This window comes from Apteryx mantelli, chromosome 7 (genome assembly GCF_036417845.1).
Source record: "Apteryx mantelli isolate bAptMan1 chromosome 7, bAptMan1.hap1, whole genome shotgun sequence".
NCBI lineage: Eukaryota > Metazoa > Chordata > Aves > Apterygiformes > Apterygidae > Apteryx > Apteryx mantelli.
The window spans coordinates 13,640,650-13,667,205 of record NC_089984.1 but is presented as its reverse complement, the minus strand read 5'-3'; the positions used below and the strand labels follow the sequence as shown (position 1 = coordinate 13,667,205).

The 26,556-nt window shown below is 38.3% G+C and overlaps 1 protein-coding gene across 5 annotated transcripts in view; it reads right to left on the bottom strand.

Annotated features, from left to right (window-relative positions):
• Nucleotides 1-10,072: 10,072 nt before the first annotated feature.
• The window catches only part of PARG (poly(ADP-ribose) glycohydrolase), an 82,544-nt gene continuing 66,060 nt past the window's right edge, over nt 10,073-26,556 (bottom strand). For 4 of the 5 annotated variants that reach the window (XM_067299820.1, XM_067299823.1, XM_067299822.1 and 1 more), the window contains 5 exons: nt 24,484-24,562; nt 23,484-23,592; nt 19,547-19,652; nt 14,206-14,334; nt 10,073-13,421 (listed from right to left, as the gene is read on the bottom strand). In XM_067299820.1, coding sequence (XP_067155921.1) covers nt 13,255-13,421; nt 14,206-14,334; nt 19,547-19,652; nt 23,484-23,592; nt 24,484-24,562 — 590 coding nt within the window. In that variant the 3' untranslated portion in view covers nt 10,073-13,254. The remainder of the gene's footprint in view (nt 13,422-14,205; nt 14,335-19,546; nt 19,653-23,483; nt 23,593-24,483; nt 24,563-26,556) is intronic. The other variant, XM_067299821.1, reaches the window with a different exon arrangement.

The window sequence follows — 26,556 nt, the reverse complement described above, 5'->3', positions numbered from 1 at the left end:
GGAGCTGAGTGAAAATCAGCAAAATGTAGCTTCCCACTGCCTGTTTCACAGGTCTTGGCTAGTAAATTAGTGCACTACATCTACAAGAACAAAACCAGCCATTGCTGTAATTATTTCTCTGGAATCTCACTGTAATATCATTAAGATATGAGAATAAACATGTAACAACATCGTATACAAAGCAGCAAGTCAATAAAGAGGTGTAGGTTAGGGAAGAACACTGGTGTGCAACATTGATTTTAGCTGCCAAATATGGATTCATGTTCAAATTGGCAGGAGCACTAAACTTAACTCGTCCTAGTATTTTATTGGGAAGTATGCAAGTTAGCAGGGGAAATGGCAAGAAGTCTTCCCACTTACCATGGAAACAGATCAACACTGGTGTTGCAAAAAAGCCTACCAGCATTTGACATGTTGATAATGCAGTAAGCAGTGTCAACTGCCTTTTCCTTAGCCAGGAAAGGATGAAAAATATTTTTTACTATTTTACTAATGGATGAGGAGAAAATTACTAAAAAAATGTTTTCAATATGCGCAGGTATTTCCTAAGAAAATCCTAACAAAAAGAGAAACATTATTTATTTTTGGATAGCTTTCTTTCAGCTACATCTAAATTGCACTGCATTTTTCTTAGATCGTCCCTTTAGATGAAAATAAAACATCAAGGTACCTTGACATCAGCGGAAAAATATCCTCATCTCTTATTCTATACCGCTGGCTGCATTTTTTTCCAGAGGGTCTATTTTGATTTTTAATGATATTTATCCTAATGGGGGGATGTGTAATTATCTTGCTATTTCTTTCATTTGGAAGAAAATAAATAAGGCAAGACAGTTCTCCATCAGTTAAAACTTCTGGGGTACGTGAGATTTGTAGCTCTCATTGGGAGGAGAGTTTGCTAATGAAGCTTTTGAAGCCTCAGTGGCAGTGTCTGATTGTAATTGCTGAAAGGTGACTCTTGAAGAGGTTTATTTGCACTAATCAACACCATGTTGTGCCTCAAAGGTAGAGTTCTCTTAGATGCACTGTCCCTACTGAGTTATTCTGCAATAACTAAACAGCCTTTTCTGTTTACTTTTGTTCTGGCACCATATCTGTTTTTTAATGGAATCCTTTGAAGCTGTTCTCCAAACCTGTTGTACAGTTAAAACTTCATAATTTCTTTCCAGTGCTTTCCTCTCGCAACCCCCAACCCTTTCTCCTCAGTTGCTTGAGCCAAAGGGACCTCTAGTAAGCGTTAATGTAAAACATCCAGGGACTCAAGGGTGAGGTGTAAATATCAAATCTATTACATGCAGAGTAACAATCATTTCTTATTTCCCGATGGTGGCCATCTGAAAACATTACGTTCACAGGGCTGGAAGTAGCTAGACAATATTAGAGAGTGATTCTTATTCACAGCTGAAACAGCTCTATGCTTCCTTTAATGTTTGCTGCCTATATTTTACTGTAAAATTGTTCTCCCATAGAACTGGAAATAGTTTGTGTGTCTCAGTTATCAAGGTGAGCTTACTGTTCATATGGACTACAGATGCATTGGCAGCCACCATATCACTGGATAGTTTTTAAGAAAAATTATGTTGGTGTTTTAGAAAAAATGCAACAACTCACCCAAAACTTGCCCAAACATGTTCTTTTGCATTTGCTTTATCAACTCAGAGTAAATTGCTCTAAATTTGCTCTAAGTTGCTTCCAGACTAAACTGCTCCACAGTTCAAGCCGCCTCATTACAGAAGTTCTCCTGTTTTGCAAAATCTTCATCCATCAGCACTGAGCTCATTGTATCATATTAGTGCTTATTAACATGAGGCATCTGTGGTGCTGGGCATACAGCACTGCAATGGTTTTCCGTTCTCTGGTCTTCTCTTCAGGCCAGCTAGCAATGGATGCCTTTCTGACATTTGTTTCAGTAACATGAAAATACTACTACTGCAGCTCCATTTTAAAACATTTTGAGCTGCTTGTGTGTGAAAATCTAGACTGATTACTCATAATACTGCTTTCAATGCACAGTACACTACATGAGGAAGAACAACATTCAGCAAAAGGCAGGAACCACAATGGGATGAGTTTTGGATCATAGCGACGTTAAGTTTGGATTTTTAGCCCTATTCCTATGGCAGTCTAAGGCGTTTACAGACCTTGCCTTAAAGAGTAGAAGACCTTTCCTGCATAGTACCAGTTCCCGTGGATTTGCACAGTGCCTGTGGAAGGCTGTCACTGAAGCCAATTAAGAAAAAAAAATGTGAAAACTCTGTAAAGGTGTTTGGAAAGTCAGAAATAAATCCTACTTGTCATTTCTTACTCAATCCACCTAGCAAATCATGATGTTCACTCATTACCACCCTTGCACACTGTAGCCAGAGAAAGATCTAGCGCTGAAGAACAGGGATTGTATGTCACTTTGGGGACTGTGATTAGCTCAAGTCTTAAGTAAATAAGTTTGAAGCTGACAGTTCACTCAATACTGTAGAGCCACTAAGCATAGCCGGCACATGCTGTCACCACCGGCGGTGGAGGCTTAGGGGGAGCGAGCGGGGAGACTGAATTATGACTCCTCCTGCAGACAGGGTGAACTGCTGAGGCCACAGCTGAGATCACTGGCTAGACACCGCGAGGAGCGGGCGCGAGAGGCCATCGTACAGAACAGAGACAAAGAAAGCACTTCTGTGAACGAGGGATTAACACTTTCTCAAGCATGGCCAAAACACATGTGGATTTCATCCATGAAGTATCGTTTTGCGGCTCTCACGTGTTTTACCTCTGTAAGAAAAAGGCACTGCCTGTGTCTCGTTAACACTGACCCACCGGCTGACCAGCGTAAGTCCCTTACCTTCTTCTGTCTCATTCTCCTGCCCAGCCCGCTTTAGATAATTTCCCCTACATGGGGATGTTTTGGATATTCATTTTTGTCAATGCTTTAAGATATAACCTATTAAATATCATTATGACACTTTGGCTGCTAGTTAGTTACTGCTTGCATTGTGTCTCTGAGCCCTAAAGAAATACCAAGAAAATAGAGAATATCTAGCAGTATTCATTGTTTCAAGATGCTGGTCCCTGTGATCCAGCCGTTTCTATGCACACCATTCAATAAAGCATTGGCTTAACTTTATTAGAGATAAGAATTTAAAGTTGGCTTTAACTTCCTTAAGTCATAGTTCTATCATGTCATTGCCACATGAATTTTCAGAACTGCAAAGCCTTACACTGTTCATCTAAGTATATAAATGCATTACTTTGGTCATAGACTATACATCTTTCATGGGTACAATTTTACACAGATCTGTCAGGAGCTTTTACTGGACTGTAACAGAAACCAATCTAAAAGTAATTTATTAACATTTTGAGGCTATCCAAAGGCCACATATAATCAAGATTTGAAGCAAAAAGAGGTGTATGCTTCTTTAAAGGAAACAGAATTTGATCAGCCTTGAAACTACTGGGGCCAAAAGCCTTCCTAGCAGGCACAGGAGGCTCCTGCTGCCAGTTATTAAAAATAACAGCTCTGAGAACTGACATGCAGAAGGTGCAAGTTCATCTGATTGTTTACAAATCTCACATGCCAGTGACTGACAAATGATTTAGAGTCTTCAAAAACTTAGGAAGTGGTAAGTCAAAAGATTTAAAGCCCCAGATGCTGAAGTCAGATGACTTTATGAGGCACTTGGTTTTCATTAAAAAAAATCTAGTCCTCATGATTGCCTGCAATCAAAAGGTTTGAATTTCAGATAGCAAAAGAATTCCTGATCTGTTGCATTTTAAATTTAATCTCCTGGTTTCAGCTGTTATTTTTGTATATGTGGGGTTGGTGGAATGAGGCGCCCACAGACCCAATCAATCAGTAGGTCTTTCCTTCATCACGAATGCTGAGAGAATTGTCATCACCAACATTAAAGTTGCCACTTAGCTGAGATTTACAAGGTGGAAGAATTAGAAGTCTCCTTTGCCCAAAATTATATGTTCAATCCTTTCTCAGAAGACACTGAATTTTTGTCTTTTTCCTCAAAAGGTAAAGGTTTTCATTTTTCATAGAACATAAAATCAAACATCCTTTCATTCCTGACCCATATTTATAGTAGGTCAAGTAATTATGAATGAAAATGCCAATTTGCTTATACGAATTCTATTTATGACAGAGATTAACTTAAGAAATTTGTACTCCTGGCATCTTATTAATACTGTTCTGCTGTAAAATTCCTCAGGCAACAGGCAAAATAATGACTTAGAACTTGAACAGGATAATTACCTTACAATGCAGGCATTTTCAAGATAGAGTTAGCTCTGGATTTGAAAATACAATTTGTTAGGACCTTATCCTTTATAGAAAAGGCTGCGAAACATTTACAATTACCTTAATTTATTTCCATGACATTTTGGTTTAGATCCAATCAATTCCTAGTACATTAAGGAAAATCGTGTCATTATTCAGTAACAGAATTTAGCTATTCAAAGCAGTTTTCTTAACATTTAATTTTGCAAATGTAAGTCTTCAAATCTTAGCACAGTGAATTTCTTGTTATGGTCAAACACTTTGATTTATACAGTATCTTTATTGTGTCTAGTGTGCCAGGATGCTCTGGTGAATGAAAGAAATGAACACGTTTAGCACTGCGCATCGACTCCCAGCTCAAAGCACAGTGTTCCTCTGAAAAAGAGCCATGTCCTTGCCTATATAAGGACATACAGAAAGGTTTTCTAAATGCAGCTCTAAAGCAGATTAGATAAACTACATCTAAATCTTAAGTGGACACACTTCAAAATTCATTGGTTTGATTTAGCTTCCTTCGCTTCCGAATGGAAGTAAACAAAGTTTCATTCTGTTTAGGTATAATCCACATAAATGTCACAGTCAAAGAGAATTAACTTTCTTGAATGTTCCTTTGGAAGTACACCTGATGTGAAAAGAGCTTAAAACAAGTGAATTCAACACATGAATCTCCTTTCTGAGTGGAGCAGCTCACCAGACTCCTGCAATGGGAGAAGATGTTTATATTGCATCTCATCCTTCTTCCGTCCTGCAAAGCCAGTGCATGCAACAGGGAACATTCTGGGTTCTCTGTACAGAGATACAATTTCTTACTGGTCAAGCTGCTGAAGATTATAAAGCTACTCAGGACTAACTTAACATGGGAATATTTATTCATGTTATTCATGAAGATGCACAAGGAGATGAAAATATTTCACTAGAAACCTGTTTTTTTGTGTTCCAGCTACACAAAACTGAAAAGCTTGCCCTAACAAGGCAGCCTGGAGAAAATTTGCCATGAATCTCACATTGCTAATTTTAAGGCTGCGACATCACGCACACATAAGGTGCTTGCCCTTGTCGTTTCCTCACTGAACTCCAGCATGAGCATGACTTACCTGGACCTAGTCAGAGCTTGGATTTCTGTTTGCAGAAAAATATCCCTTTTTTTTTGTCTGTAAACTAAGCCAGACTAAAGTAAGCAATCAGGAGAGTCTTTCAGAAACAGAAACATTCATCAGACAGGCACTTAAGGAAACTGATACAGGTACTCATTCTTGAGCACCAACACGTTGGTGATGGCGATCCAGAAAATGGGAACACAGAAACAAAAATCAGTTGCCTCCCTGAAGTATACTCTGCCCTCTGCAAAGAGCTGCAATCTTGGCAAAGTAAAGGTTGATCTGAGGAAAAAAAAAAAAAAAAAAAAAAAAAAACCCACACCCTAAAATTAGTCTTGATAATGGTTGCTGCGAGAAATCTAAGCATTATATTTGGAAACTATAACTATAGCAAATTAATGTAATAAAGTCTGGAAATGTTGAAACTTAACCCTGGTTCCCCCTGCTTTGTTTCCATACCATTGAACAATTTCTTTCTCTTTTTCAACAGATACTGTTAACTATTTCTGAGAATAAACTTAACCATTCTCCGACAACATAAATAATTTTATAGCTCCGTAAAAGGAGACTAAAATGCTAGGTGAAACTGGGTTTAATGCCTACCAAGAGGATTAAAGCTTTCCCTTTTTGCCTCTCTTAACATACTACGCTCTGAAAAGGAGTTTTCAGATGCTCCATAGCTATTAAAGAGCACATCCAGCCCAGACTGAGAGAGGCTGTACTTCCCATGCAGTCAAGACATTATTTCTAGTTTACACTAAAATCAAAAGTTAACAAACATTATACTTCCAGGCAAAAATACTACCAATAACATTAACCCTTAGCTAAGGTCAGACAGACAAAAATGTGACTAAATAAAGAGCCGTTAAAAGAAACAGTATGTAGTTTGTTAGTTATGACAGCCTTCCTACAAAAATAGACTGCAGAATTAAAATTTAATGCTCTGGTACAATGATTAAGTACAAATACATGCACATATGTTTTATCAAAAATGGTAGCATCTCATATGGCACTACATTCTGATTCTTGGTAAACTTTAAACATGGACTTTCAAACAATAACTTTTCCACTGTTTTTTTGCTCTCTTCCCATTTAGTGAATGCAGTTTTCATCTGTGTGGAATCCTATTTTGATAATATTAATTGCAAAAGGAATAGTTGCTATAATACCAATAAAAATTTCAAGCAGTTATGGAAGGCATATCTGTAATGAACAAAAAAAATCTGCCATTGAACTGGACTTCCCATGGGAATATACCTGAAAACAGGGTAGAAAAACTATCTGCAGAAAGTTCTATACAAGGCAGTTGCCTGCATGTTACAGGAGTTGTCCAAGATGAGCTTTACACAACCCAACATTTACCACTTGCGGCAAAAAGATGATTTATGGATTTTCAGTAATATTTACCTAATCAGACATGATTTTACCATTTTATCCCCAATGAAAGAAGGCCTTCATTGTACTCCATTGCTCTGAAAACATTAGAAAATTAGCGGTCCATGTTTTTTTGTTAGGCAAATTAGCCATGGAGAACATTTTCAGTGCAACCCATTTGGTCTGGAGAAGAACTGGCCTATAAAATGCTGATGTATATGAACTCTGGTTGCAAGACAGCCAGCAAGCAGAATGAGACTCGTTGTAAAGATACCGCAATATTTTTTTTATTGTGCACCGGTTCCCCTATTCTCTGCTTGGTGGATATACAGCTGATTAACTATGTATTAACAATCTGCTTTAGTAATTTGCGATGGCTGCTTTAAGCTCCTATAATATATGTATCAGCTAGCCAGTATACGCAAGATAGTGTGTTTGTTACCCCTGCGCATCCATGAACATCACAATACTACACCAAAGTATTGTCAAGAGGGCTGGGAACATACTAGAGCTTCCTTTAACTGCGTACTGAGGGTCACCTATCAGAACCATCTACTATAACCCCAGCTGACAGCTCAGTTAACCAGAAATTGATGGTATTGCTGTAATGGAGTTATCAGTGACAGATACCTCCTATATAGCTTCCAGGTCACACTCACTTAAGCAATGATAAATGAGCATGAAACACTGTTAGCACAAAACAAGACCATAAATACTCAATTTTTAGTTAAAGAAACTTCAGACAGCTGCAGCATCTTGTAATTTCCAACATTTTATGCATGCTTTCACTCTTGTCAAAAATGTGCTGTGTAATAGTGAAAGGTCTCTTAGGCAGACTTTAATTTATTCATTTATTTGTTTAGAACGGCCATCCATCCAGAGCAAATATTGCATCACCCTACTCTGGATTACACAGAAATACATTGGTGAACCTTAAGAATTTATAGCAGCTTGGTGGCATCCCCAGGGTTCTACATCCACTCATCCATTGCTCCCTCGCAGAAAGTTGTTTAGGCTTCGGGATGGAGGGGAGCAGGAAACTGCTTGGAACGTAAACATCACAAGTTGTGAACCTTGCTTGTCCGGGACTCCTGCATCCGAGGACTGACAGCTGGGACACCCGAGGTCTGCAATCCAGATAGAAGAAAAACAAGGGCCATGGGGAAGCAGACCTTGCAGCTGTACTTTATTGATAAGGAAATCATTTCCTTAGGGCTCCAGTTGCCATTAAGAAGTGATGAAGCATATTCCCGAGGGTGGTTGCTGCATTAAAATAGTATACGATTATCTTGGTGACAACCTGGGACAGCAGGGACTGGCAGTGGCTTCCCCACTGCGGAAGAGGAGAGGTTGAATTCCTTCTCCTATTGCCCCCTCACTTGAGATTACAGGGTATTACGTGCACGGCAATGGCCTTTCCCTACCCAGTCACCAAGCTGCCGACAGTTTGCCAGCTCCAGGTTACCCAGTGGATTCACAGCAGCTTTTTAGCCAAACGCCTATAACACACAGTGATACTATTTTGACCATTTATATGGGAAAATTAAATCTAAAACTAGGAATGATAAACAATGCTGTATGTGTGCTTGAGGATAAACCGAGACCTCTCGCGCAGTACCAAGCACACTGGGCAACTGGAAACAGCAGAAAGGGCTGTCACTGACTGCCCAGGGAACCCCCGCTCGACCACGACAAACCTCCGCATTTACGCTCCTTGCGACAGGCCTGTTGGTTACAGTCTCTGTTCTCAGAGCCCCTCTGCTCTGCCTGCCGCTGCAGACCGAACTTTTGTGAACACCACAAGGACAATTCTGCCTGTCCCAGAGCTTCCTGCAGTAAATATACTGCATGAGCTTGCATATTCTTTAACTTATCTAAGGCACTTCAACTTCAGGTATGGCGTTTGCTCTTGAAGATAAAAAGGGTCATAAAAACAGCAGGAAAAAGGGAGCAACTGTAGAAAGGAGCAACCACTGAGAGCACCTCTTCCTAATCTAGGAGGTGCGCTGAGGAATTTTCACTGGAACCACCTTGAGGCTGTTCTTTCTCATACTGATTTGTATGATATTTGCACATGCAAAACAATCTCAAATCATGCCAAAACTGGCTGAGGACAAGAAAAGGAGAGAGAGGGGGGAAAAAAAACCAAAAAACCCACAAAACACAAAAATCCCCAAACTTTAGCATCAAATTGCTCAAGGTAATTGAGAACTTGCATTTTAAGCTGCTGCTTTGGTTCATCAACCCCCGCATAAGCAAAAACTATTCTTTTTGGTATTATAATTAGTTGGGATGCTGTGCTTTAAGATAGCACATAACTGACTCATGCCTTTAATCCTCTGGGCTAGTAAAACTGGTGGCTGCTTACAGACTGCAAGTGCATCTTCTTTTCTAGTTCTGCAACAGCACTTTTTAAAACATGCCTTTCTTCCTTTTTTTTTTTCCTCCTTCTTCTCTTCCTCTTTCAAAGCAGAGAAGAAAAATGCACATTTGGCAATGCTGAGACTGTAAAGAGCAGTTTCCTTAGTCAAATGTGATTTTCACTTCTTACTCAAGAAATCTGAAGATCTAGATGAAAACTTTTAGTACATTTTGCTGGAACAACACAAAAACCTCCAGAAGGAAATTTAAGTTTTTTTACGGTCACTGTTGTACTGTAAATCTTAAATAATTTAATATTAATACTACAAACTTTAGTAAGTTCAGATATACCTAAAAGCTCAGGAGCAACCAGAAATTATGTTTTATCCTTTCTGTAATGCTAAAAAATGAATTCCTTATTAGTTTAAAGCAAGTTTTTTGAAAAAATAGTTCTTACATCCTTCCATTTAGGAGGACATTACTCCTACTTTTACAAACCCTGCCAATGTTTATGCAACATGTTCGTTATTTATACGTTTCTAGGCTTTTATTCACTTTTATATTTTAGTTAGTTATGTTTCCTTCATGAAGTTCAAAGGATAGTTAAATGATCGCTTTCCAAAGGCAAATTAGGAATTTAACATCAAAATGCCTGCATATTGCGATACACATTTACGCTTATGAACTTTCACATTCATGTTCACATCTTCCCAGTTAGTTTGCCCTTGAAATTTACAGTAGTTACTTTCCATTTAAATTGCTATGCAGTCTTCACCAACTCCTAAAATATTATATAGGAAGAACAGATTACTTGGCTATAATATTTTATGTGGCAAACAACATTTTAATTATTAAATCTACTACTAGAACTATCTTTAGTATTGTGCAGTGTACAGTCAAGTGTGCTGGAATTTGTCTATCCTGTAAAGTATATTAAGAGAGTAAATAAAAGCAGACAATATTGTTTCAATCAGAATTTTTTAATTGTATTCCTACAAAATCATGTAAACATTAGCATACAGATCCAGAAAAATCAATATAATATAACAATGCATAAACTGTAGGTTTAAAAGAATGTCAACACTTCAACAGTTTATAAATTAATATATACAGTAATGGGTACTCATCATTAGATAAGAACACCTCATAACTAACACCTCATAACTGAGGAATTTAGGTGCAAGAGCCATAAAACAAACAGACGTGCTCTGACACCGAACTTGATTATGAGGCAACACTGCAATCTAAAGGACTGCCCATCATTGTTTCATAGTAGGCATTCAATTTAGCTGCTAAAAGAAGTATAAAACAATAGTTTTGGTAGAAGTTTATTTCAAATCATATAGCAAAGATCCCTAATGTAATTAAAAAAAAAAAAAAAAAAAGAGTACTCCATTAACAGGTTCCTAGAAGAGTGAAACTGAAGTTTACTAGGGTGCACAAAGAGGCCATCAGCATCTCCATTTCACACCGTTTCATGTAGAGCACCAAAATAACATCTCTAGCTAAAGAAAACATTTCAGGTAGTTTAGAAAAGAAGAGTAGTAGTTGGATGGAAAAATAAATAAGATGCAGAGCACAGATTAGACTGATCCAAAATTCCTGCTTCCACACTGATGCAGCATTCTGGGCAGTTTAGTTCTTTTTCGAATTAGAAAGTGACAGGAATCTAATACTGTTGTTAACTTCTGATTTTCCTTTTAGCCTGTCCCTACAACCAGATTTCACAGGAAAAAAGTATGGGAAGCATATCCTAAAGAATTATCTCAAATAAGAGGCATTCTTCCCCATGTTAGAAAATCCTCAGGTATCAGTGAAATTATAGACTACATACGATCACTAGGATTATCCTGGAAATACTTGATACTGCAAAAATTCTCTTAACTTAATATGATCTTGAGAGGATCTTTTCAAAGTTAAATGTATTTTTCCATTTCTAGAGCCAATGTAGAATTTTATGCCATCTTATTTGGTACATTTTTCATACACAAAAATCACTTCCCCCCACGATGAAAATAAATATTGCACTAAGAAAGATGTTCTTATTTACAAGAAAGGGGAGGTCATATCTAGCCACCTAAAGCCTTTTGCTATATTTTCTTCCAGTTGTTCAGGAATAGATTTTGTTTATTTTTTTCTATAGGAAATCCTGAGCAGTAAGGTGAATAAGGTTTGGCAAATAGCACCAATTTTCCATTGCTTGTCTTAATTAACAGGGTACATTTATCATCAGCACTGCATCTAGAAACACTATCATAGTTGAACTAAATGCCCAAATAGAGCTTATGATAAATAATGTTATTCCTATTGCCAGAATCTGAGCTAATGCTGGAACACCAGGAGCAGGAGAAAATTTTTGCTAACTCTGAGGACACAAGTTGTGAACAAAGTAAAGGACCTGAAATCCTGTCCTCCCCCCCCCCTTTTTTTTTTCCTTTTGTTATAATGGATGTGTGTGGAGAAAACTACAGTTCATGGGAACGACGGGAAGAAATTGCTTTAGCTGCTGCATCAACTTCCAAGCAACATGCTTCCAAGGTGCCCACTGCAGCATTAATGCAATGGTGTAGCACTCTGAAGCATTTATAAATGACCCGAACTCTTCACTGTTGCTTCCACTAGAGCAGCTCCAACAGTGAACATGTTACTGTAAGCCAAACTCCCAACAGCTTCCAGCATTTAATTATGTTATATTCCAGGCTTGGAGAGATTCTATCAGACCTGAACCCAAAATATTTGTTGATACCAGAGCCTCAGCTCACTACATTTCTGTGGCTGGTTTTTGCTTGTATTGCTAAACTGGTTATAACAACAATGACAGACCAGACAAAAGAAATCTAATACAGATGAAGCTAAACTTCGCAATTTGGGCTTCAACTGTGGATCAACTACTAGGAGACAAACCGGACTGGCCCTGTACGTAGGCCCGGAAAAGTTTTATCACTGATGTACCTGAAGTTTTGTGTAAACAATTTTTCTTTAATGTACTACAGCAACATTCACTTGGTATTCACATAGATGGTAATAGCACAGTTTGGGGTTTTTTGTTTTTTCAAACATCTTTTGACCTCTTCATGTCTAAAAAGACACAGGTGCAAGCTCCTAACACCACTTCATGTTCTAACTTTTTTTCTTATTTGTAGCCTGAAGACATTCCTTCCACCGATACGTAAGTGATTTCCATTTCCTCACCCAAGCCATCCCATCTGCATCTTATGCTTCTACATGCGAATATTTCGGTAAAGGAGGCCTGATATGAGAATATAAACACAATTAGCAGACCTAAATTCAAATGATATTGCCAACAACAGTGAACCTTGAGAAACTTCAGATACGCTAGTATGTTTAAGACCTTGTTCAATGTTGTCACAGACAGGTCCGAAAAAATTTAGAAGATTTTAGAAGTTTCATGTGAAAGTGTTTACTTCTACTAACTCTGATTGTATTTCTCCTCCTCCCATCCTTCTGTACTTCAGGTTTGCTCTACTCCCTCATGCTAACTTCTTGCCTTATTCCGTCTAATTTGATGAAGATAACAGCTGTGGACTCCCTTACAGCTCCCCCTGATTTTTTCTATTTTTAACCACTTTTTAATAATTATATTAAAAACTGCACATTTTAAATTAAATTAATGAAAAAGTTGATAAGAAAACCAAAATACTGTGGCAGTCTTAAAGAGGTAATGAAAATAACAATTGTCAGTAAGAACAATCATTACAATTCTTCTCTCTACAATCATCCCAGGAGTTACGTGGCTCCTTGTACTCCAGCATTAAGATTACATGAGAAACCTAGGTAAGGTTGCTCAAAAATAAATGCGAAGAAATACGGGGAAACGTTTTGACGTTTTTCAGTAATTTCTTGACTGAAATGCAAGTGTATTAAAATTTTCTGCTGAACAAGGTATAATGCAACCAGGATTTACCAAAAAAATCCTTTCTGTATGCACATGAACAAGGTTTTCATGTACAAAACCATCAAACAAAAAAATCTCTCTCAAAGGTTGATTTTTGTTTTGATGATATACGTAACACTACCAATGCAGTCAATATATATATAAAGTTAAGCCAATTCATATGTCACATCCAGCAATTCAAACAATATACCAGCGGGAGGAGAGGAACAACATTTTGATTAAACATACTTATTTTAATCCTCAAAGCACAATCCTTTTTCTTCATCATCATCATCAGTGGAATCTGCATAGGACTCAATGGTGCTATATATGAAAGAGTACAGCTTGACGTCTGGTCCTGAAGTAGAACAGCTTCTGCATTCTTCATTGTAATATCTCAGTAATAGCCTATAAATGTCCCCTTAAAAATGAAAAGAAAAATACATTTTTTAAAATGTGAGGTCATACCATATGATGAATGCATGACTGCAACTGTAGACTAGAAACGTACATTTGCGCTGAGATAGTGGCTAGGAACATCTTTTTAAAGGCATAGTGACAGCTGTACAAGGGGGACCCTGCTGTTTGCAGGCTAGCGTGGAACCCAGGGTGGGGATCCCCCAACTCTCTGCATGACCTGAACGTTAGCTTGCACACGTACCCTTTACGAACGTCTTACCAATGACCTTTAGCTAGTTTTGTGCTTCTATCCCAGAAGTTAAGGGCACTATTAACATTTACAATGGGGCAACGGATATACAGCTTTTCTTGTATTGCTACTGCATAACAATTCTGGCTACTAATTCATCTTGCAGGATTAAGCCAACATCATTACGAGACAAATCTATATCAAGACCGTGTAAGCAGATCTTCCTTTTTTTAAAAGTATTTCAAATAATACTAAATTATACTAACTTTGTAAGCCTTTTTACTGCATATATCCAGATTTTCCAAGTTCTGGGGCATGAACCCCAAGGGTCAACTGAGAAGTGTTAATCTGTTCCAAGGATTCAGAAAGTCTTGTAACAAATCAACACTTCTCAGTTGACCCTGAATCAGAACAGCTCCCCACTTTGGAAACAGGTGCAAATAAACTAAGACCAATTTGCTTGGGTTCAAGACTTGATGACAATAGTTCTTACTGGACAATTTCCACTTAAAGAAGGATAAATGTCTGCTGCATGAAAAGATTTCTTTATGCTCACCAACAGTTTGGCCCTTCTCACAGAGAAAAGTGTGCATGCTGTAAATATCTCTCATCAGCTCCACATCCCCAAAGGTAAAATAAACAACATCACGTCCAGCCTCAGCAGCTGCCAGTATCTGTATTAAGGCTGAAAAAACAGAAAGAGATTACACAGCTGAACATGGGATAAAATTTGTTGAAGGGAAAAGCACAGCCTAAGCCTACAGCAAATATTCATACCACCAGTCTCAGGTGAATACCACACAGCCATCGAAACAGTGGGTGGGTAAGCATTAACTCCACTTTTAAAACAAAGTAAAGAAAACCCAACACTGCAGGTAAGAGGGTTGAAGTACTCTGCTGGAGTCACAGGACACAACCACCTTGCACATCTTTCTGCATAAACAATGCCTTTAATAATCAAAGTTTTTTTCTCCCAAGCAGCACTCAATCGTTAGCTATCCAGTGAGTGGGTGCTACAGCACGAGAAAACAGAGCACCACCTTACATCCTGTTTTAAGGTACTTAGGCTGAGTCACAGCAGGAAAGGGGTAAAGCGCAACCATCAGCATGCGACAATTTCCATTCTCTGCCACCCTTAAGAAGAAATGGAGCAAACCCTTTTGCTAAGCAAGCAACACAGAACGGGAAATAGACTGTGCCTGGAAAGGGCTGACCCAACTTACATCTCCCAAGAGGAAATCTATGATGCTGCAGCCTCTTATAGCACAATGCAAAGTCTCCATCTAATCTATAATAAAAGCATGCAGCACGTAATATTATAGCTCATTCTGACCTATAAAAAGTGGCTGGAGGTTTCACGAATGCAATTCGTGTTCTTTAATTTCCAGCTTTATTTCCAAGCCACTGGACCAAGCTGCATCCCATGTTCTGTTGATGGGTAACATTACAAAATTAACTTAGACTCTGTTTTTCTATATGGAAGAGAAAGAAGAATGCTCCCTATTTCAAAAATAGAATTTTTTTTTTAAGATTTATATTGAGAAACCATCTAGGGTACTGGTCAGTGAGGTAGCTGAGCCAAGCTAATGACTCTCTGCAATTGGAGAGGGTGGCTCTGGCCCACCTGCGTTCTCCCCTTTCCCACCTCCTACCTATTTCGCAGCATCTCAGGTGCTCAGACATCTCACTGAGCCAATTCCATTCTCTAACCTGGCAGAAAAGTTATACAACAGGGGAATAAAAGCTAGTTGCTTTCTGCTACTTTAGCAGTTGAGTTGGCAAACTGAGGGGTTTGCCAGAGCCAGAGCTAGTGCAAAGGAGGGCACCAGAGCCCAGAGCAGGGGTGACAGGGAAGGGAAACCAGGACGCTTTTAGGTGGCACCAGGTTATTATAAGAGTGCAGCTCTTTCATCAACTAGTACTGCAAGCTGGGAGTGCGACCAGCAAATACAATCAATCACATTCATTTCAGATAGTGTTACAACAATCCAAATAATGGATCCCTATCAACTATTTAATCTACTAGAGCTTGTCTTGTTTCAGATCATAGGGACACAATTTCAATATTAATTGTCCAATGACAATATTAATCACATATTTTAATTAACTTTACTTACTGAGTAGAAAAGGAAAAAATTCATTTGAAATAAAACAGGGAATGTACTGCACTACTACCTGCTAGTGGAAATTAAATAGGAAGCTGTTCATAGCTTAGCTCACATTTTTAAACTTCTGCAGTCTTTAATCAAAAAACTCTTGTAAACCCATAGCTAAAATTATAAATTACATGATTCACATGTGAAATTAATCTCAATCTGGGAATGATATTTTAATTAAACTACTGAACCAGCTGTGGATTTGGTAAAGCTTCAGTAGTTCAGTTTTTAAAGGGCCTAATTAACTAGCTTGCATAGGGGATCAGAATCTAATGAATCTTCATATTCACGCCAAACAAACAACACAGTTTTGCCTTACACAAAAAGCGTCAAGAAAACCCTACTGTTTTTTGTGACTTGCTCTAATTCTCATGAAACGAGGGTCAAACAGTTCTGGCAAGAGTCAGGCTTCACCACCTCCCGGGCATTGGCGGTACACAACAGCCACTGGAGGCACCCCGCTGCCGACACCGAGAAGGGTGTCCCAGGAGCAGGGGCCGAGCCCCCACGCGGGGACTGGGGGGCCGGGGCTCTCTTGCCCCTCACCCCCAGCGGCCCCGTCCCATCTAACCGCACCGGAAGGGAGGGTTGTGCTCACACAGCCCCTTCCACCACCCAGCACAGCCCCGACCCCTCTAGGGACCCAGGTCTCCACACGTGGGGCAACTTCGTTGTGCTCCAGGCCCTTTTTCCGGAGGAAAGGGGGTTATCGCTGGCGACCACGGTGTGCCCTCGGCGCTCCCCACTACTGCGGCACAGCAGCAGCAGGAGCCCAGAGAGATCGGCACGGGGAAAGCGGCACCAGAGACAGCAGGGCCAAGGAGAACACAGTGCTACAGTGGAATTCACGTCTATTATTTTGGTATCATTGTCTATTCTGTAAATCTAGAATTACAATGCCACAATATCACATGCATTTACATTAGGCAAGATGCAAGCTTTTCCTTCTTCCACCAGTTCTACAAGGGTCTTTTTAAAGTTGATGATAGTCCTCCCAATGAACTCTTGTTTTCTCAGATAGATAAGAGCGCTGATTCAGGTAAACAGTGCTTTCTCACAATCACTAAAAGTTAGGTATTTGCAAGATGCCTCACTTCAGATTGTTTCCTTTGCATTTTAAACAATAAAACAACACTTCTGATGTTTAGACAATTAAACATACCCTCTGCATCTACAAACTGCTAATTTATCCTCTGGTCTGAAAAACTAGCCAAGATCTTCCAACTTCTGCCAGTTATCTAAACATACTTTTTCAATATTTCAAGTCCTATGTCCATACTGAAAACTTGTGGAAATATCTACAATTTAGCTGGGATTTGTCTGTTTTGTTAAAATATCAGGTCTTTCATTTATAAAGCCAGGCTTATTTGGCTGTCCCGAAGTCTCTGCTACAGATCCAGGTACTACATTTGAAATGACAATGGTGTATATCTAACAATGTTATAGGAAAAAGCACAATTTTAAATTACAAAAACTATTTTGTCATTGCAATACAATGTCTAGCCTGTGTAGCCAACAACAGTTTTTTCCTTGGGCTTCAGTGAAACTGTGGTATTGATAACCTCAGTTTTCTAAAATATCTTCTGAAATGAAGGATTTACGATATCCTATAAACTGTAAAAGACTTCTCCACTGTAAAAGATTTGGCCATGGTGAAGTGAAACCATTGAGAGATTCTGCAGTTCAAAATAACCCCATATAACATTTTAGGACAAAAGAGATAAACACCTTTGGCACTTAGGAGTGTGTAGGGAGTATATGTGAACTAAGAGCAGCCTTCATTTGGTTATCACACATCAAATACCACTCTGACAAAAAAAAGCACACATGCTTTTTAAACTACCGTGCCCTTTTCGTAGCTCAGTTTACTAAAAAAAAGAATCAAGTCATCTTGTTCCCAGTCAGCATTGGCTCAGAAAGAAGTGCCACATATTAAATGACCAGTTCCATATTCCACTGCACATCACTGTCCTTAAATTCTCTTTATTAAGCATTGATTTTGCAGAGTCAGCTAAGAAATTAAGTTCAGTTTAAAAAAAGGCTGACTTCAGTGGAAGTTGGGCCAGTCTCCTTCTTTGTAAGGCCTGACAAAAGAACAAGAGAAGGCTTGAGAGTACACGCATAGATTTCGACAAATGTTTTCAGAACAGCAGCAGTGCTGTAACCTGCTTTTAAATGTTATTGCTGGCAAACTTTGCAAAAAACAAAGTTGATCCAAAACCAGAGGAAAACATAATGAATGGAAGATCAAAATAAAGATATAAGCTAAAATAAAACAGAATGTTATAGATATATAACATGCACTTTTATCAAGCCTCTACATGTTCTTGTTCTGGACAGAGTTCACATCTAATCTATGAAGCACTACACGATTATGGCCCATTTCTTTGTCTACATCTACGAATTCTTTTCTTAGAGGTTACCTCAACACACAGACTCAGCTCTGGGGGTCTTTGCTAGTATACCTCAGTTTTGAGCTCTGATGGATGGGGGAGAGGAAGTAAAGCATTCCAGTGAGCAATCCCTATTCTACAATTCACATCCAGATGTTGAACAAATAATGTTTTATATTGGATGAGCAGTATTTTTAGCAGAAACACATATGCTGAAAATAAATATACATGGGGTACTACAATTGAGATCCAAGAAAGGTCTCATGCAAATTAAAACGTTTATTAAACCTTCCTAGGGTGAATCCTTAATCAAATATGATCAGATCCTGCAATAAATATTGCTCCTGATATTGATGATCTGAACTTGGCAATCCATTTTATCTAATGGAAACCAAAAGACAGCTGTCATGAAATCAATGAGCACTGAGAGAAAAATAGATTCTCAATGAATAAAACACGTTCGGAAAGAAAACTAATGAAGCTGGTAGCCTGAAAATTATTCATCTGAGAACATAACTACCTAAAGCTGTTCAGAGAAACAAATTTTAAATACTCTCCAGGGGTTTGACAATAACCAAAATGTAAATTTCTACATAGAATTATATAAATCAGCACATTGATTTAAGTGTCAGGATCCATCAGTCCTTAACTTGATGGGAAAAGAGTCTTAAATGAATGCAGGCATGCCATACCTGCTGCACTGTAAATATTCTAATTAAAGAAAGGACATGGAAAAGTGAGGGCTAGCAGGTGAATCAGGAGAGAGCGCAGCGTCTCCAAGTGACTGTGGGTAACCTGGGAACCTCTCTGGCATACAGCAACATACTAAGGAGCAAGACTGAACACTAAGCATTGCCAGGGAGTTTTGGAAACCCTGTAAGTTACCAGGTACTTAGTTAAAGCAGCTTTGCAGAGATGAAAATATTTGAGGTTTAGTCTAAGAAATTGGCCCAGAAAGGTCAATTGATTTATATGACTGAGAATTACAATGAATATGTTCTTATGTGAATTAATACTGCAGATAGATGGTTTTGAAGTTTTCAGGGTTATAGGTCCCTGTAAACACAGCATTTCACATGATGCACCTACCTCAAACTTTCAACTACAAATGGCATATAAAAGCAGTAAGCGTTTTATTGTTTAAGGCCACAAGTTACTCAAGGCCTAAAGATGAGAGTTAATGAACCAGTTCTGTAGACAGTTTAGCTATTATTCCAATTCTTGTCTAAAATTATAAATAGTGAAAAAAAAGGAAAAATGTACTTCCGTTAACAAAAAAGAATACGCCCAAGAATCAAAATCTAAGTTATTTGATTCATTTGGGCATTAATGTATTGCTACAATTTACCTTTTAATCGGGAGTCCCCTCCAAAGGCACCACATCCCCAGTTCCCTGTGGCTACTGCAGAGAGATGTTGAGGTGGAACATTGGGTCGAGAGAAGCCGCAGTAGGCCTGCAGGCACACAAGAATCAGCAGATGAAGCTGACAGGCAATCTGGTGCAACGTTTTCATACAATCAGATGATAACAACAATCAGGACTATCTTCTAGTAAACTAAAATTCAAATAAATTCAATACAGCATTAGGCTTCCTTTAAATTTAAGGTCAATCACAGTAGAACTAAAGAATTTAAGGCAAGAAGAAATTTTTCCGTATTTGGATCCAAGCTAAAAATTAGATAAAAGCGCAAACTCCCAGGGATTTCATCAAAATTACAGAAAAGTTCTAGATTAGCCAGAACAGAGAATGTAACTTTAACAGTAGATTATATCATGTTTGTTGCTTTTCAGCTCACTTAATACATATGACGGCTCGACTGCTTTATCCAGTATTATTAAAATTCCTGAATACTGAAAACAAAATGCAAAATGGCATCTTAAAATACAGGTCTAATACAATAAATGAAGGAGGAGGAAAGTGTGATACGCACTTGAGTGCATTTTGTCTTGAGTCATTTATGTCTTGAGTAACAGCAGATGTTTCTATACATATACAGAAGAAAAGATACATCCCTCTGAAGTTTTTGAGATGGCACAAAAATTTATTGAATACATTGTCTGATATGGATTGAAAAATCCATGTCCTTCACCCCTATCTGATTTAAGCAGTAAATTCTGACTTGTTAGTTATAATTTGGCAGCATACCATGACTCAGTGTTTGCAAAAGGAGCATTTACACAAGTGTTTACAAATTACCTGTTCCATCAGGTGCAGCTTTTTAAGCTCTCTCTAAAGACAGAACTAATAGTGTGCTTAATGTCCAAAGCACATTTGTATAAAATGAGAGGGCCAAGCAAGCTATTACACTGGCTGCATGGAAAAATAATTCTTCAAACTCCATCCTCCCAGCGACAGATATGGATTGGTGCTGCAAAAGGATGCCGTTTTCTTTTCAGTTTTTATTTAACAAGCATGTATTTCTCAACTAACCAGGAAAAAACATGGAGAATAAAAACTGTCTTGTCAGAAACGGTAAGAAAGTCTGCAAAAGCTTGGAAGGGCTCCAGCAACAATGAAGAAAATATCTGAAGGAAGTACTCTCATAAGATTTTTCATAGCGAATGAAGGGTAAAGCTGTCTTTAAATAAAGAATTTAAAACAACTAATCACTTTCTAAAAAAGAAACAGTGCATCAGCACTTTAAGTAGTTCTCACCTAAGAATACAGAAACCTGCAAGCTTTTTTGTGCAGAGTTTTAAAGCTGTTGCTTCCATATGGAAAGCGGAAAAGTTGGTGCTTTTGAACAACACGAATCTGTTCAAGTTGTACATAATTCTATATATATGGTATGTCATATTATTTAAAAGTGTGTGATATTTACAGTTGTTTTCCTTTTTTCCCCCCCATACAGCTGCTCAATATAGTTCTCACAGTTAACGCTGTTTAAAACAACCATACCATAATTTTTAGGGAAGCATTTCTTGCCGAAGATGAAGCTATAGGCTTTTAAATCAGTGGCTATCAAAAGAGATTTCATGACATTTATGAGCGGGATTGCAAGCCCAACTATCAGTCAGTTGTTCCTTAGCATTTGGAAGGTGGAATTTCTAACTAGAAAAAAAATACTGCTAGGGAGAGCCTTCATTAGGCAATAACCTCAAGGGGCTAGCAAGGATAAAACGATGACAGCTTTTACACGTGTATCTGCACATCCTGATGTTGAAATCAGACAGAATGGGATTTCTTCTCATTCTGAGCAGCTGATTTAAGGCAATATTAATCTTGTTTTCCAGGCATGGATTAAACCAGAAATAGGGGTCACCCTAACACAGCTGCCATTTGAGAAACTTGACTGACAGTGAACATCTGGTTCTTTAAGAAAAATGGAGCGTGCAAAGGCGACAACATATGTGCTTATAGGAAAATACAAGTCTGGAAGAAAAATTATTTTATTCAAGTTGTTTCGATCATTTCCTAACGTCTAACAAAGTAACAGAGGGTCAAAAGACCCTCTGGAAACAAATGGGGGCTAAGCTATGTCTAGTAATACCTGATACACTTGTATTTCACAGCCTATGTGCATACATTTTGTTTACTGAGCCCTATTTTATTAAATTGTAATGGAAATATAGAGTTACAACTTACTCCCTCAACTTGCTTTCACCACCACAGAAAACTCTTAAGGGTAATATTAATTTTGACTCAAACAATTGAAAAAAATTCCTAATACAGTACATTCAAACACATTTGATTTGTTAAATTAACATAGAACTTCCATTAAACTTAATTCTTTGTTTACCACAATAAAAATTTCTTTAACTGAGGCTTAAAGTTTTCTTAAAATACCAACCAGTTCTCAAACAACATCAGCTAAACTGACACACTGTATGGAAGATTCATTAATCTACTGTAATTTATTCCAAATTTTAAATCCAACCAATAATATTGAAAACAGTATGCAGATTATAAATTCAGTAGAGCTGGTAACTTGAACTTTGTAGTAAGATGTCACTGAAGTTTACATTTATTTACAATCATTTTCAGGGCTAATTTCATTATCAACCATAAAGAAACAAGCTAATGAATGTTATTTTAGTCATGAAGCTCAAGTTTTAAAGCTAAATTAGTCTTTCATCACTGTACGCTATTTCGGGGGGGGGGGGGGAATCAATGGCCTTTAAGGTGCATTCCCTTTCTAGCTGGATGGCTAGGAAAATACTCAAGCAGGGTGGAATTTATTTAGATACATCCTATTATATTCTATTGCCTATCAACATACTCCTGAAAGCAGGAAACTTCAACAACTGCAGCAGTGTCCCCTTATTTTTAATCCTCTAGCTAAAGCCGAGGCCTGTTGCATCTATAAAAGTAGAAGTGCACTAAACAGACTTTAGTACTGATTTGTTTTTAACCCAAATATAAGCACAATAACAACTGTGTGAGCATCCTTGTACTCAATGGCCCAGTGAAATAGTACTGCCGTTGCTATAACAGGCCACAGACCTTACACTAACCGTGCCTTACGCTAAGTGTGCAAAGCCCCAGCTCTGGCCTGTTAGCTGTGTTATCAGCTTGTTATGAGAATCTGCACTGTGAAACAGAGCTTGGTACTGGGTGTCTCTTGTTATGACGCACAGTTTAAGCATGGAATAACAGCAAAGGCCTTGAAAACATGGACACGAGCTGAAAGCTAAGGCCACAGAACTATAAACAGCTCACTGATGGCAATTACTGGTCATTGGAAAAGAACAACCTTGAGAGCTGGGAAGAGACTGCTTTTGCTTCAAGAAAATACACAGCAGCTAAACAAGAAATACAAACAAAAACCAAGCCAGCCAAGCAATAGGATAAAGCATCTGCCACAATTGGGAAAGTAACCCCATCTGCACATGATAGTACCCCAAGAATTAGCATGAAAGGTGGAAGAAAAGCAAGGGGCATCATATTTGCCATGTTAAAACATCCCTCTCCACTTTAACTGGAAGGGTGGGTATGGTTCAGCAGAGCCAGTCATAATTCAATCCTGTAAAAACACTGGGAGAGGATTTAAATCATATTTTAGAAGCAGGACAACAGAGAGTTAGAAACAGGTATATCCAAACTTTGTGTATATTTTTGAACATTAAAGAAAACACATCTTTGTGTAGAGTATCAAAGAACAAGTGCTTCTATTTGAAAAGCTTCTACTTTAGAGGGCAAAACCCCAAAGTACATCTTCTATAAAAGACAATTAAGCAAGAACATCCTTAGCTGAAGAGAGTAACAATACAAAAATACTGAAAAGGTACTATAAGTATCAATGAAACAGCCTTAGACTGCTGACTGTAATAAAATGTTACTGGCCTTGTTGAGCTCTCTTCTAATTTTCTCCGGACCAAACTGATCAAGGAAACGTCTGAAATGAAACGCATCTATAGCAACAATTTCAGTGTAGCGTCGCTGCCATTCATCCCTAAAATCGGAGGGAGGACAAAAGTGGATAATAAAATTAGTTGTTTAGTAGTGGCCATATAAGCAGGATCCAAAATAAGCAACTCTCTGCAGAGCTTCTCTGCTAGTGGAAGCCAGAAAGGTGAAGCTCATAACAGTCAATGGAGCAGGGTTTTTTTGTTTTGTATTGGTTTTTTTTTTGGGGGGGGGGGAGAAGAAGGATGCAGCAGCATCAGGAAAGAGACAAAAGGCTTCCCAATAAAAGTAAAAATACTCTGGCTAGACTTTGAACATCAGAGTAGAATTGTGAAACAATCTAATTAAACTGCACTGTTTATTAACTACAGAGGAACATTGCAAGGTCAGGAAAAAAAAAAGACACTATGGCTCCATCATCCTCCAATATTTATAAGAGAGTACATTGCATATGTTTCAAAAGAGCTCATTTCTCCTCAGCTTGTCTTGTTCCCATACCAAATGCATAATTTTGTGTATACGCTATGATAACATTGTTGAGAAAAAAAAAAGAAAAAAAACCCACAACACTCAGGGCTTTCAACTCAGATTCATTATATTAAATCTTAGTTTGCCATGCAAGTGTCACACATCTCGTGAGGCATTATCAACCCACACCTCAGTCAATAGGTTAACAAAATTTTGTATTAAAAACACGTAGAAGTTGTTGGTTTAAGAACTGACACATTGGCAGGTACCATTAGCATCAAGAAAGCACGGAAGATCGTTGAGTAACGTGAGGTAAGTTACTCAGTTTGTTGGCTCTCCTGAAGAGAGCAGGAGCAAACAGTAAAATTCTCTATGAGGAGAAAGGCTAGGAAATACTCAAGCCACCAATTTTTCAAGATTTTAGACAGTTATTTATTCCTTCAGCTGATATATTTACATGAAACTTTACCTTGGAGTCTTATCTTCATGGCTTCTTGCCCACCGGTAGGTTTCTGCATAGCCTGTATATTCACTGTACTGCTCAGTACCTGAAACGCAAGTAATGTTCCATATTATACACAAAATTTGTAAATATTTTTCCTCTTGGCAAATATTCTTTCACAGGAATCATTGCCTCTCTGAATGAACATGCAACACTCTCAGGAGCATGGGTGGAAGCTAGAGATTCGTATCTGTATGTGAATATAAGTCTTCTCGTAACCAGTACAAGCTTCTTTTCCACAGGTGATAGCTAGCATCCATCGCAGAACATTAGAAACACAAATCTCTTATGTATGCTGTCCAGTATACAACTGGAAGATAATTCTCAACTTTGCCACTCCAAAGGTGGATAGCGTCTCTACAAATGGCCTTTCTTCATGGAAGTTTTACTGATTAATATCTGTTTAACAAACACTGGGTGCCTTCCTTTCACCAGGACTTTGTTTTTCTGAGATCCAAGTGGAGAAAAAGAGATTCCTAAAACATATTGAGAAGCAAACTTGTGAAAAACACCGGGTTAGCTTTCCTGGAACGCATGGACAGAGGCGCTGTAACAAAGGAAGCTTAAGTACAGCAGCAAGCAAGCTTCTCAGTTTTAATGATGTAATAGTAATCGCTAAATCTAAGCTTTCAAAACTCAAGGCAATTCCAGAGTTTTTGATAGAATGGCAAGTTGGTAACCTTTAGAATTCGCTCTGAAATACTAGTGGTAGCAAAGCAAGGATAAGGAAAGAAATTCTTAGTGCATCAGGGATAAACAAATCTTTTATATACAGTCCAGGCTCACTACATGACAAGTTATTAATTAGCACAACTCAAATCTAGAAGCATCTTTGAGGCTACTACCTGTAAACATGATGATAAAATAGTCACTCTATTATCCAAAACATTGCAACACTACATCACAGTTTAGCTAACGGCTGAGGTGACAGCTCTAGGAAACACAAGGAGAAAATATAAAAATGATAAAAAGTGTATTTGGTGAGCCGTATGTTTCCACAGAACAATTTTATTTTCCTAAAGCATAACCTAAAATCCATAAAGCCGAAGAAAAGCCCTACGATCAGGAGCATTCTAGCCGTGCCAGCGTTCCTCAGTTTGACACCCTACAACCTCCCAAGAGCAGCCTGACGCAAGGGGCGGTAGCACTGTTAACACTTCCAAGTCTTCATTGCCCCATACCTCTTTCCCTCTTGTCATCATTTTGTTTTGCATTTGTGCAGCATGATAAAACTATGGTTCCTGCCATGAATTCTCAGATATTACAGCAATTAATGGCACTGAACACACTGAAGAGCCACTGCTCTCAGCTGTGGCAGTCACTCTTAAGAGGCCACTTCTACAAAAGCTTTCGGACCCAACAAATCCAGGTTCTAGAGCCTAAATACTGGGCCGCTCTATGAAGACGACCAGCAGGGCATCTTGGCAAGCATTAAGGGGTGTAAGAAAGTAAATCATTAAGATCTCTAGTAATTTTAGCTATCATACTCTAGTATGCAAGCTACTTTTTAAAGGTTTATCCCAAGAGCAAGAAGGGGAGCATTTTAACTGAGGCAAAGAATCACATGCCTTCTACAAAAGCCACCTTTCACCCCATCTTGCCAAACTTCAGGTCTCTACTTCAAAACTTGGCAATGCACAAATGTTTCAAAGAAATACTTCTAAAGGAACACCACAGCAAAACCACAAGTCTTCCCCTAGTTTTGGGCTCACAACAGCAGAATTATTTTTGGTTGAATTTCAAAAGCAGAGGATTGCAGAAAATACCTTGCTTAGAAAATTTCAGCTCATACAGGGTACAGTTTGGCACAATATTAACCAAATGAGAACTGTTAAGCAACCCCTTAATCACAGACAGTGGTACCAACTATGCCTATAAATATAACAGAAAATTAGGTTTTAGAAAGACCTGTAAGCATTCAAAATAATTGACAGCACAACAAAGTGTCTGATTACTAAGAAAAGAGTCATGCATAACTATTGCAAAGATGGATGAAACTAAGAACACAAATGTTTAAATTTAATCTCAGTCTTCCAATGT